This window comes from Orycteropus afer, unplaced genomic scaffold, assembly GCF_000298275.1.
Source record: "Orycteropus afer afer isolate SDZICR_OR568_19922 unplaced genomic scaffold, OryAfe1.0 scaffold00238, whole genome shotgun sequence".
In the NCBI taxonomy this organism is placed as follows: Eukaryota; Metazoa; Chordata; class Mammalia; order Tubulidentata; family Orycteropodidae; genus Orycteropus; species Orycteropus afer.
Window position 1 is genome coordinate 4,760,440 of NW_006921825.1, and position 14,212 is coordinate 4,774,651.

A 14,212-nucleotide genomic window follows, 5' to 3' on the forward strand; every position below is an offset into this window, starting at 1 on the left:
CAGGTTTACTGGCCCAAAAGAGCCTGGTGGAACCACTGAGACTATGGCCCCTAGCTGTCCTTCAGATCTGGAGTTGAACACACACCTGTAGCTTCCAGCCAAACAGTAGACAGGCATATGAGTTGAACATTTACCTCAGGTAGATACATTCCTTGGAGAGAACAATCATGGAAAAAAGAAGGGCTGCTTATGCACAGGGAGACAGCTCAGGGGAAGGAGGCAGGAGTGCAGGGAGGGATGGACACAGGGAAGAGGTAACTATCAGGAGGAAATAGGAGGGGAGATGTTGTAGTAAATTGTGGTCAATGTCGTGAGACAAAGTGTATGTGAACTGCTATATGGAAAGTGTATTTGGTCTGTAAATTTTCACCCAAATCACAATAAAAAAAAGATGAAAAAAAGAATAATTTAAAAACAAATAAACAAAAAAAATATCTGGAGGGTGGGAGGGTGAGGCAGGACACCCAGGCCTGATCAGAGCACAGACTGGGATGGAATTCCTGCTGGTCCAAAAGGTGAGTGTAGGAGGGTGATGTCCACACCTCTATTCACCAAGAGGGTATGAAGCAAAGAGTAACAAGGAGAATGTCACACCTTTGCAGTCATCAGCCTCTAGTGTGTTTGTCCATGCCTTGCTGTCCTTGGCAAGTGGAGTCTATTCTTAGGTCACTTGGATCTGAAGCTAACACTCTAAATATCCAAAATGGCCACACTGCTTGTAAACAATCAAAATGTCTGAATCCTCCACATAGCCGAAAATCCACAGCTCAGTTTGTCTCCTTCTTTTTTGTATCCCTTTTTAGTTGTCAGGCACCAGTGTAGCTGTATATGCAGCCCTTGATGAACAGGGGTAAACTGTCTGTGCCATCAGGATACCTGACAGTCTGTAGCTCCATTTGTCTCCTTATTCAGTTTTTATTTAGGTTCTTCTACTGTTGTTGTTCTTGTTATGTGCCATCAAGTCATACCCAGCTCATAGCAACCCCTCCTTGGGTTTTCGAGGTGTTATCACTATGGAAGTAGATTGGCCAACCTTCCTTCCGAGGAGTGACTGGTGGGTTTGAACCACCAACCTTCTGGTTAGCAGTCAAGTGCCTTAGGCACTATGCTACCAGAGCTCCTGGTTCTTCTACTAGTTGGCATTTAATCTACTTCTGTATCCTCCCTTTCAAAGGTCAGGGCTACAGGATTATCTTCTGTATCTATTTCAATTGGTTTCTCTTTTCTTTGTTGAAGAGGGTCTGTGTAGCTTATCTGTCTATTCCACCATCTTACCAGAAATCCAAGCCTGGTCTTTTTTTTATGATTTTGAGTTTTGTTCCATATTTTTCTTCCACTCTATCTGGGACCTCCTACTGTGATCCCTTTCACAGTAGTCAGCAATGGCAGCCAGGCACCATTTAGTTCTTCCGGTATCAGGATGGCAGAGGCTGGGGTTCACATAATCTATTAGTCCTTTGGACTAGTCTCCTTGCATCTTGTCTTTGATTTTCTGGACTCTTCTTTGCTCTGAATGGAGAGAGACCAATAGTTGCACCTTAGATGGCCTCTCCCAACCTTTTAAGATCCCAGTCACTACTTAAGAAAGAAGGATGTAGAACATTGTCTTTGTGGTCTTTGTTATGCCAACTGACCTTAGTGTCTTGCAAGACAATGGTCCTGAGTTCCCAAGACAATGGTCCTGAGTCCCCATGCCATGTGAATCATTCCCTCAAGGAGTTTGATTATGACTAAGAAGTTTTCATAATTTCCCCCCATATACTCTACTAGAAGCTCTGGTGACATAATAGTTAAAGCATTTGGTTGCTAGCCAAAAGGTGAGTGGTTTGAACCCACCACTCGCTCTACAGGAGAAAGATGAGCCAGTCTGCTTCTGTAAAGATTTACTGCTTTGTAAATCTTATGGGGCAGTTCTCTGTCCTGTAGGGTTACTGACATAGATGGAATTGACTTGATGGCAGTGGATTTGCATGTAGTTGGTTAATCTTATATGGAAACTTTGTTCATTCAATAAACATTTACTGAACTGTTAGATACTAGTTACCATAGACAACTTTGTTCATTCAATAAACATTTACTGAACTGTTAGATACTAGTTACCATAGACAAAAAAAAATATGACTGTAGTATGATCTCTGACTTTAAGTAGATCACAAAGCAAACCCAAAATCCATCTCTGTAAAGTGAATTCTGACTCATAGCTACCCTATAGGGCAAAGTAGAATTTCTCCATAGGGTTTCCAAGGCTGTAAATCTTCATGGAAGCAGATTGTCACGTCTTTCTCCTGCAGAGCAGCTGGGGGGTTCACACCAATGACCTTTCAGTTAGCAGCCGAGCACCACTAGGGCTTCCAAGTAGTTCCCAGTTTACAAAAAGAGGAAATCCTAGCATTGGCAACTCCTTTATCAAACAGAGAAATTAACATCAATAAAGGCTGCCCTCTAATGGAAATCTGTGAAAACTGTAACAAGTGCACAGTTTTGTTTTAATTTTTTTGTTTAACAGATGCTGTTTTGGTTTTCAGACTGGAGTCATCCAAACTCTGCCCATTTTGTGTTTGTTTCTTGAATTTGGGGCTTTGGCCTTTTGGAAGGACTCCAGCATTCTCTGTGATTCCTTTGTCCTGCTCAGAGGTGCATCTGTCCAGGGTGCCTCTCTGCCTGGAAGAATTAAGACCATATTTGTAAATGGTTCTTTTCCACGGAAATCTGTGCTGTGCCACAGACTGAAGTTTAGGTTTGAAAATGTCCAACTGTCCCCTTGCCCTAGACTATCCAGGACTGACAGGTAGTGTCCTCCTCTCTCTGGGGAGCCAGGCATCTTCTGTGGCATATCTGTGGAACCTGTGGCACCTGATGGGCCCCCTCACACCACCCCTCCCAAAGGGAGGAAGGTCTGGGTCACAGGAGGGCTTCCCCTTGGAGGCATGGTCTGGGTCTCTCTCCCACCCAGACCTCTTGAGCACATACCACAAATGATTGAGGCGGACTGTCAACACCTTGTGAGTACTGAGCTTCATTGCTGTTGATGAGCACAACTCTCAATGCAAATGAATAAAGTTTTTATGTAGTCATGAATGTTAAAATTATTGAAAAACCTGATTGTCCCCAAAATTTTAAAAAGCTTTTGCCTCTTCCTCAAATTCTCAGGCCTACTCCATGTAGCCAGCATTAAGATCTGAATTTGTATTTTTCTGGGCAAGTTGCCACCTTGTCATTTCTTATTATGGCTCAAGCAAAGGAAAGGGAGAGCATGGGCCAACTCTGAATCTCATTATAATCAGCCCTTAAATAATAATATTTTTTTTAAGACTTCTACTTGTCTAGTTTTTTTTTTTTTTTTTTTTTTACATGTTACTTTACAAAATAGTTCCAAGATGACGACTCAGAGATGGCAACCCATAGAAATTCTTTGTTTGGCCTGGTAGAATTACCAGCTTTTAAAAACCCAGAAATTTCACCAGAAAATATAGATTTATTGCATACCTTATAAAAAGTAGAAGACTTGGCAACATTGGACCACATACACATATGATAACACCACAATCATCTGGGAGGGGGTAGAAATTAACTTTAATATTTTGTCAGTTGATGCAGGAAAGAGGTAATTATTGGGAGGAAGTAGGAGGGGAGTTGTTGCATTGTGGTAAATTGTGGTCAATGTCATGAGACAAAGTGTATGTGAACTGCTGTATGGAAGGTGAATTTCCTCTGTAAATTTTCACCCAAATCACAATAAAAAATAATAAATACATATTTTGTCAACTGAAATTTATCTAAGAAATATTATTAAAGCACATTTTTCTTCTTTTACCTTATAAACTTAATGAATCTTACTTCTTCTTCCCCTTAAGAGACCATATCATATTCGCTCCAGTACTTCTAGCAAGGAAATAGTGCACATGTTCGAGACTGCTATTGTAACTTACCCTTCTGCCTGGTCACAGGAAATGATATCGCTTCTTAAAAAGGTAAGAAAGAAGATGCAAGGCAAAGAGAAGTGAGACGAGAAAGCATGCTCTCTGGGTTTTCAGTTAAAAGTTGACTTCTTCCTGACAAAAGATTGCACAGGTTGTAGGTGATCAAGGACAGAAATTTGGGGATTAAAGATTCAAAGCTTGTGTCTGTTGTCTTTAGGGTAAAATTCCTTGTTTTGGGATAGAAATATTAACATTAATGATGTAAAGATGAGGATTGAAAAATGAGTTGCAATCAAGTAGAGTGATGCATGGTGACCCTGTGTGTCGGAATAGAGCTATACTCCATACAGTTTTCAGTGACTGCTTCCATTAACCGTTTGCACCAATCAGGAATCAGGAGGTCATTTTTCCATAAGTAAATTAGGCCCTTCCCCTCAAAATTATACCCTTATGCTCAATGGTTGTCACCTCCGAACTTTCTGAAGTGGAAAAGACATTTCCTAGTTGAGCCACAATACTGATGTTGACTCTGGATTAATTAAGGGGAAAAATCTTTAATCTTAGTTAGAAAAAGCCAGAACTATGACAGTAACCTTAGTTACATCCTATCTGTGTCACATTCCTAATGTATTTTGATTAGTTCTAGAAACAGCTCAAATGTTTAAGTGGAAAATGAATTTTACTTGTAATAGAAAAATAACATTTGCCACTTACTATGCATAGACAATCTATTAGTCATATAATCTAATTTTTGTGGCCTCATTTAATCCTGGTTGCAACCTTATGAAATAGGCAATTAATCTTTTCTTTCAAATAGGTAAACTAAGATTTTGAAACTTGTCCATAGCTAATAAAGAGTGGAGTCAAGAATCAAAGATATGTCTGACTTAGTAGGCAAGCTATTTTCCTTCACCACATTGCCAAATCCTACTTTCAGTTCATTCTAGTCATGGATTATCTACGTTATTTATGTATGCATTATCTACATGATTTAGTTATGAAGCTGGATGGAGGGAAACATTGCCTTGTTTCCTTCAATTCTATCACTTGAAAATACTTATAAAAACTAACCAAACCAGACTCATTGCCATTGAGTCAGATCCGACTCATAGCGACCCCTCCTTGGGTTTCTGAGGCAGTATCACTACAGAGGTAGATTGCCCCATCTTCCTTCTGGGGAGTGGCTGGTGGGCTTGAGCCGCCAGGCTTCTGGTTAGCAGTCAAATGCTTTAGGCACTAAGCTACCAAATATTTATAGGGAATTTGAATGATTTTTTTTGCCCACTAAATTTTGACCTTCTTCCTAATCTTCCTGTTTTGTTCTATCGGCAGTTACTTGAGCCCAATCCAGACCAACGATTTTCTCACTTGTCTGATGTTCAGAACTTTCCATATATGAATGATATGAACTGGGATGCAGTTTTTCAGAAGAGGCTCATTCCAGGTTTTATTCCTAATGTGAGTCTAGTCTAACCAACTCATACTAATTGTTATTCCATGCACATAACTCGTTGTGCCAGATGCATACATTGTCTCATTTGATAATCACACTAATGTTATTTGAGAGGCAAAATTCCTGTTTTCCAGACGAGAAAACTGAGATACATAAGGGATATGTTAGTCACCAAAGGCCACATAGCTAGCAAGTGACTGAGCTGAGATTCTAATTCAAGCCTGTCTGTATCTGGAATTTTGTTTCCTAACCACATTTTTTGGCGTGCTTTTATTGGAAAGAAGGCATAACCCCACAAATAATAATTTCCATGAATCTACTGATTAAAAAAAAAAGTGTTTTCTCAGATGTGGAAATTTGTGTCTATGGTGTTCTGAGAGTCAGTGGAAAGAAAACTGTTAGGATTAGGTGTGAGGTTTTAATTTTTACCATTTACCTTTCTACCTTTAGTAGTTTTAACCCAAAAGCTGTATTCAAAAGGACCAATAGCAAAAAAATAAATAATTCCAGTGGATGAGCATGTAGCCAAGAACAGCTGAGGCCTACTGAAGACCACTGGTAAAAGATAGAGTCCTGAAGCATAGGCTAGGGGCCCAATGAAGCTTCTAATTATTTTTCTCTTCCCAGGGCCTGAATTCAGCTGTAGATTGGTTATAATAATGAACTCTAAAAGGATCCATAGAGAAAATGCAGAGTTTTCTATCTATAAGCCCAAGCAAGGTGCTTGTAATGGGCTTGTGGGAGTGTAACACTTATTGTACAAGCACCAAAGGATGATGCACCTATGAACATCATGAAAGTGCAAAGAGAGAGAGGAGAGACTGCAGAGTAGAGTGGAACACTGAGGGTGGGAAGCCCCTACTGCCATGCTTATGGAGCAACAGGAGGGATGGGTCAGGTCTTACCTGTCCACATGGCAGGGTGCAGGAGGGCAGCCTTACCATGGTTCATGCATGAAGGACACCTCTTCATGGAGAACTGTCTAGGTACCACCGACTGTTTCTTCCATTCTTCCTTCTACATGTACCACTGTGATTTATCATTAATAATGTGCCTTAACTGAAACCCTACAAGTGGTTCTTGACTTTATTTAGAATCCAAGTCAGCTGGGTAACCTGTTAAAAAATCAGATTCCTGGGCTTTGTGTCCAGAAATATTGATTTGGGAAGTTTGAATGGAGAACTGGAAATCTGAACAAGCAGTTAAAATGACTTTGGTCTGCATGATTGTTGGCACATGATTTCAGCAACATAACACAAAAGATCAAACCTTAGGAAAATAATCATAATTTGGTTATCTTGTTGATTCACTGAGGGCTCATTGGAAGTTTAGAAAAAGAAACAAAATATAAAATCAAAGAATGATGAAAACAATACTGGCATTAAATTATATAAAACTTAGAGTGGGAATCCTAGCTATTATTCTTGAACTGTTTTGTTAGGAAAAAGTGTTATCTCCATATTAGGTCTGGCATATTTTAGGATGATACTGAAATCTGAGGATTGAAGCAACCTGTTTCTTCCCTGCAGAAAGGCAGGCTGAATTGTGACCCCACCTTTGAACTTGAAGAAATGATTTTGGAGTCCAAACCTCTTCACAAGAAAAAGAAGCGTCTAGCAAAGAAGGAGAAGGAGATGAGGAAATGTGACTCTTCCCAGGTATGCTGTCCCCCTATCCCCAATTCAGTATCATTGGAATCCTTGTAATGGCTATAATCTCTTTGAGAGATGATTGTGGGAAGTCAGTTCAGGTCCCTGTTTTGTGGAATCCATGGAGAAGTCAAACAACTATGCTTCTGGAAGGTCAGGGGCTAGAGCAGCTCTGGGAATCTAGCAGTATAATTTCACTTGTGGACTTCTCTAGTGCTCTGCCATTAGCTTGGTTCAATCATTACCTTTTCCAAGTTCTCAATCTAAAATTTACAAATTTCATTGGACAAGGCATGTAATTGGCCATGCCTAGGTCAGGTGACCTAAAACTATAGTCAAGGGGCAGGGTTTTTAAGGACACATGTGGATATTTTGGGTCCCACACAGCTTTGAGGAGTTACTGAGAGCAGCCAACCCTACAGATGGTGTCTGTTATTTGCTATGAGCACAGTTTGTGATATCAAGGCTAGTAGATGGAAGAAGTGTCTATTCACAGAAAAGATAGAATTCTGAATTGCCTGAACACTATTGCTAGACTTCAGGCTGAGTTAGTTTTTTAACTCAGTGTATTATTTTCTGTAAGAATCAGAGCTCAGATTTAAGTACAATAATTTTCAGGGACCAAGTAGAATTTTATTTTCATATGTGGTTCTATGTATTATAATGATAATGAAGTAATAGACCTTCATTTTGCCTCTAATGGTCATCCATCTGTCCACCCAGCCATCACTTCATCCATTCATACATATATACAATCATCCATCTATCCTTCCATCTATTGACAGCGATTCATTTATCCCTCCACTTATCCATTCATTAGGAGCACTTGTAGTGAGTAACTATTTTCCATCGCATCCTACTACTGAAGATAGAAATGAATGAAAGGTAATTCCTACACTCAAAGACATCGCTGTTCTCAAAGTTTGCATAGTCCTGTGGTGAAGATAGCTCTGCAAACAAATAAGTATCCTCAGTGTCCTTAATTTCTTCAGTCCTAAGGGACCCACTATACCCTTTAATGGGCAATTAACCAAAGTCTACATCTCCATCTTGTCTGATCACAAAATGGCCCTCTTGCTAGATTCCCATCCTTAAATGTTTTCTAAGGCCCTCCAAGGAATACTTAGCTGTGCCACAAGCCCATCTTACTTATTGCTTGTCACTTCAACCATCTTCCTCCCAGATCATCTTCATTTTATCAATTGGCTTCTCATTAACACTTTCCCATGCCTCGCAAGGAGCTCTGGTGGTGTAGTGCCTAATGTATTTGACTACTAACCATAAGGCTGGTGGTTCATAGAGCTTGGCTCAAGCTGTGTACAGGTCTCTCAGTTCACAATCCTCAAAATGTACCAAAGACCAAGAGAGTATTCTTATTAGAAGTTTTCTAAAGATTGGAGGTAACAGTAATTTGTGGATAAATTTTTATCATGTCTACTGGGTTCCATGGGAGCTCTGGTAGCTAGTGCCTAAGGCATTTGACTGCTAACCAGAAGGCTGGTGGTTCAAACCCACCAGCCACTCCTTGGAAGGAAGATGGGGTAATCTACTGCCATAGTGATACCAAGGAGGGGTCACTGTGAGTTGGCTCCGACTCGACGGCACATAAAAACAACAACTGGGTTCCACATGATTTGTCTACCTTTCCCTTATCATCCTCATACCACACCACTCTTCCCCTCACTCAATATCTTACAAACACAAAAACCTTATTTCCAGCCCTCAAACATTGAATGTTTTTTCATTATTCAGGATCTTTGCCCTTGCTCATCCCTTTTCCTGGAAACTCTTTCCCTTGGGTCTTCATATAAGAGGCTCCCTCCTATCCTTTACACTCTAAATGTCACTTCATCAAAGATGAGTTTCTTACCCCATCATTTTATTTCAACCCTTATTTTTAAATTCTTTTATGACATTATCATGTTGTTGTTGTTGTTATGTGCCGTCGAGTCAAACCCGACTCATAGCGACCCCTCCTTGGGTTTCCAAGGCAGTATCACTACGGAAGTAGGATTGCCCAACCTTCCTTCCGAGGAGTGGCTGGTGGGTTTGAACCGCCAGCCATCTGGTTAGCAGGCAAGTGTCTTAGCCACTATGCTACCAGAGCTCCCACTATCATAAGTTATAATTATTTTATTTATGTTTATTTCTTTTTCTTCGTTTATTCCACTAAAAAGAAACCTTCTTGAGGGTGAAGATCAGGTCAATCTTACTCCTCATTAACTTACTGGTACCTGAACAGTGCCTGGAACAGAGCAGAGACTCAATCAGTATTTGTTAAATATATTTAAAGGAAGAAAGAAAACTTCAAAACTGGATCATGAGGACTAGACGTTGCTGCTTGTAGAGTTTAAAAATCAAGCTCCATCCATGGCATCTTTCTGTGACTTTCTTGTCCTAGACCCCTTCAACCACCAGGTTACAGGGGCAGACCTCCTTCCCCTTACAGAATGTCTAAAATTTTCTGTTGTTGTTGTTACATTCCGTCTGGTCGGACCCGACTCATAGCAACCCCTCCTTGGGTTTCTGAGGCGGTATCACTACGGAAGTAGATTGTCCAACCTTCCTTCTGAACACTTTATAGTACCAAGCAGAAGAAAAGGAAAAAAAAAAATTTTTCCTCTTTCTCTCAGGTGTCCCATCAACCCCAGAATCATTTGCTAAAAAGGAAGTAGTTCTGTCCAACAACTTTTTGCATCATTTATCAGAGAAATTTAGAACTCCTAATCTTGTGCTTTGGTTTTTTAAAAAAAACAAAGCATAGTCTTCCTCCTAAGAAGAATCAAAAACAATTAGGAACCTGAAAAATGTGACATTATCTCTAATTTTTTATACCAAGTTTTCAAGAACATGAGGTTCAAACTTGGCAGCTCATTATTATTGTGTTCATTCATTCCTTCATTCAGTAAATTAGTATAAAATACCTACTATATTTAGGAGCTCTGGTAGCATAATGCCTAAGGCACTTGCCTGCTACCCAGAAGACTGGTGGTTCAAACCCATCAGCCACTCCTTGGAAGAAGATGGGCAATCTACTTCCATAGCGATACTGCCTCGGAAACCCAAGGAGGGATCGCTATGGGTCGGGTCCGACTCAACGGCACGTAACAACAACAACAACATGTCAGCATAGTACCTGAGTGGGACAAATGTGCCCAGCTGCTGCCTGTAAAGCTGGAGGTTCACTTCCACTCAGAGGCACTTTGGAAGGGGGCCTCACAATCTACTTCTGAAAAATCAGTCATTGGAAACCCACGGAGCACAGTTCTACTCTGACACACATAAGGTCATCATGACTTGGAGTAGAATCCAGAGTGACTAGTTTTACTATGTCAGAAAATGTTTCTAACAAGATAGTGCTGTCCTTAGTTGTATATAGTACTCTGGGAGTTGCTTATTTGACCCGAGTGAGAGGCCAGGAGAGTGTCCCAAAAGAGGCACCATTTCATCTGGTTTCTCTAGGATGTGTACAGGTAGTCACACAGACAAGAAAGGGCAAGAGCATTTCAGGGCTGGCATATCCTCAGGGTGTAGATATGTGGTCAGTATTTCAGAGGAAAGAAACTGCTAGATAATTAACTGTAGGAAATACCCATTCAGTGTCCAAAAGGTCCATGACATTGTCCATTCTGTGCCCTTTCAGTACCGTTTAAGAGAACACTCTGTGGAGTCACCATCTTCTAACCCAGTCTAACAAGAGTGTCCACCACAGTAACATCCATGTTGCCTCTGTCTTAAACCACAGTTATGGCCATCTGTAGCTCAAACCACCATGCTGCTCTGGGGTCTCATTCATCACTGTTTAGGTATCACATTTAAAAAAGACTCAAGTGGCAGCAAGGGAGTTCTGCTTAAGTGGAAAGCCTGGAAAAGAGACCAGCAATGTACCTGTGTACATTTTAGTTGCACTGCCTGATCTCCTGATACCCAGCCTTTAAACCCTGCATCCTAGCTGGAGGAAATATTCATAATGAATCCATCATGTAAGAATGGCTCATCTTCTCAAACTCCACATTCCACTTGCCACATAAAATTTCATTATAACGGAATGACATGATTCTTTTATTGCATTAATTGTAGTAATAGAGCCATCATTTCTATTGAAAAATATTTTTAAATATGCTTTAAACCTGTTCACATATCTGGTTAAATCCTCTTGGTTAAAATTGCCATTAAAATATATCAGAAAGACTGAACAACTATACATTTCCTTGGATTCAGAAAAGGACATGAAACAAGGAGTATCATGGCTGATGTCAAATGGATCTTTGTTGCAAGCAGAGAATATGAGAAAGATGTTTATCTCTATTTGATGGACTATGCAAAGGCATTCTACTGGGTGGATCATAACAAATTATGGATAACATTGCGAAGAATGTTAATTCCAGGGATCTTGATCGTGCTCATGAGGAATCTGTACATAGACAAAGAGACACTCGTTAGAACAGAACAAGGGAATATTGCATGGATCAAAATCAGGAAAGGTGTCCATCAGGGTTGTATTCACCATACTTATTTAAACTGTATGCTGAGCAAATAATCCAGGAAGCTGTGCTGTGTGAAGAGAAATGTGACATCTGAATTGGAGGAAGACTCATTAAAAACCTGCAACATGCAGATGAACCAATCTTGCTTGCTGAAAATTAAGAGGACTTGGAGCACTTATTGATAAATCAGACTACAGTGTTCAATATGGTTTGAACCTTAACATAAAGAAAACAAAAATCTTCACAACTTAAACAATATGTATCATTTTAAATAGAGAAAATATTGAAGTTGACAAGGATTTCATTTTACTTGGATCCGCAGTCAATGCCTGTGGAAGCAGCAGTTAAGAAATCAAATGACAAATTGCATTGGGAAAATCTGCTGCAAAAGACCTCTTTAAAGTGTTTTAAAGAGCACTTTGACCAAATCATGGTATTTACAATCCCCTCATACACATGTGAAAGCTGGGCAATGAATAAGGATGATGGAAGAAAAGTTAACGCATCTGAATTATGGTGTTATTGCAGAATTTTGAAAAATACCAACGACTGTCAGAAGAAGGAACAAATCTGTCTTGGAAGAAGTACAGCCAGAATACTCCTTGGAAATGAGGATGGTGAGACTTTGTCTCTCTTACTTTGGTCAAATTATCAGGAGGGACCAGTCCCTGGAGAAGGATATAATGTTTGGTAAACTAAAAGTTCAGTGAAAAATAAGAAAACCCTCAACAAGATGGATGACCCTGTGCCTGAAACAATGAGCTCAAGCATCATAATGATTGTGAGGATGGTAAGGACCAGGCAGTGTTTCATGCTGGTATAAATAGGGTCACTATGAGTCTGAACCAACTTGACAGTGCCTAACACAAACAACATATATATGAATTGATATATAATTTTATATACACTATGTGGTGCAGTGAATTACTTGGTATGGCTTTTCTAGCCAGTCTTCATGACTCCCATCAGATTACTGGGTGGGACCATGCAAATAAGTTGTATGGAACTCTAACGTGGGCATTGGTTAGTTTTGCCATTCTTCTAGGCTTAAAATGAGCCTTCCTAGAGGAAGATTGGGCAATCTACTTCTATAGTGGTACTACCTTGGAAACTCAAAGAGGGGTCACTATGAGTTGGATCTGACTCAACAGCTGTGAATTTGATTTGGTTGTGTTAGAGGCAGAGGAGGGGATCTCACTGCCATCAAGAGAGAATAGCTGGAGCTAGAACTGGAGATGGAATAGAGTGGAGCATGTCTCCGGACCTGAGATCCCTATACTGGGTCTCCTTGGGAGAGATGACCAGCAGAGATGCCTGGCTTAGATACCCAGCTGAGAGACGATGACAGTGGCATCATGAGTCATGATACAGGGAGGTAGGTTTGTCAGCCCATGGAGCAAGAAAGCTGAGTGCCTTTGGGCAGGAGGCTTGTTGGTGGAGTGGAGTGCACCTAGGTATACTTATCAGCAGAGCTAAAAGAGCTTTGTAATGCTTGCGTGAGCAAGGCAGAGGACAGACCGAGAAGCCAAAGGCCAGAGAAGCATGTATGAGAGCATAGTAGAGACTGTCCTGAGCAAAGAAATGTATCCTGAGTGTGTTCCTGTACTTGAATGGTAACCTGTTACTTCCCTAATAAACCCTATAATCATGAATAGTGCCCCTGAGTTTTGTGTGGCCATTGGAATTAATTATCAAATTCGGCAGAGAAGAAGTGAGTGCTGTGGGAGGGATGGTTGGTATCAGAATTGGTAAAAAGGCTGGAGGGTGGCAACATGTCTTGCCTTACAGGAATAGACCTTGGACTGTTGATGGTGACTCTGTTTCCCCTTTGTGAGGTTGGAAAAGGGCAGAGAATGTTGCCTCTATGCCTTTTTTTGCACACTATATAACAATATATAAAGTTTCATTAAGGGAAAAGTTCATATTGTTTTTTGTGTGGAAAAAACCTACTGCAATATTCTTAAGAAAAAAAAAGAAATATTGGCACACGGACAAAGTCAATCTTGTATAGGAGTGGATTGAGCTATTTTTAAATATAAGAGCTGCCCCTTGTGGGCATGAATAAACTTTGGTCTTTATGCATTTGCCTGTTGTAGATATTTCATAAAATATTTTTCCTTTTGCATCTGACTTTTTAAACAGCATGATGTTTTCAATTTTACCCATGTAGTAGCAGGTATCAAAACTTCATTTCTCTTTATGAATAAATAATATTCCTTTGTATAGATATCCCACATTTTGTTTATTCATTCAGCTATTGATAGACATTTGAATTGATTATGTCATTTTGGCTTTGAAAATAGTGCTGCAGTGAACATTGATGTATAACTATCTGTTTGAGTCTCTTCTTTAAGGTCTTAGATATATCCCTAGGAGTGGATTTGTTGGATCATATGGCAATTCTATATTTAACTTTTTGAAAACCACAAAATTGTTTTTCACAGTGGCTGTAGAAGTTTATATCCCTACCAACAGTGAATGAGGGTTCCAATTTCTCCACATCCTTGCCAATACTTGTTATTTTCCAATTTTTCTGATAATAGCCATCCTAGTGGGGGTGAACTAATATGTCATTACTTGGTTTTGATTTGCATTTCACTAAAGAATAATAGCTGGCGGTTCAAACCCACCAGCCACTCCTCGGAAGGAAGGTTGGGCAATCCTACTTCCGTAGTGATACTGCCTCGGAAACCCAAGGAGGGG

At 40.1% G+C, this 14,212-nt stretch overlaps 1 protein-coding gene across 1 annotated transcript in view; it reads left to right on the forward strand.

Annotated features, from left to right (window-relative positions):
• STK32A (serine/threonine kinase 32A) overlaps positions 1 to 14,212 on the forward strand; it is a 218,728-nt gene that overhangs the window by 189,821 nt on the left and 14,695 nt on the right. The window contains exons 7-9 of the mRNA XM_007949130.2: positions 3,855 to 3,971; positions 5,253 to 5,378; positions 6,903 to 7,031. Coding sequence (XP_007947321.2) covers positions 3,855 to 3,971; positions 5,253 to 5,378; positions 6,903 to 7,031 — 372 coding nt within the window. The remainder of the gene's footprint in view (positions 1 to 3,854; positions 3,972 to 5,252; positions 5,379 to 6,902; positions 7,032 to 14,212) is intronic.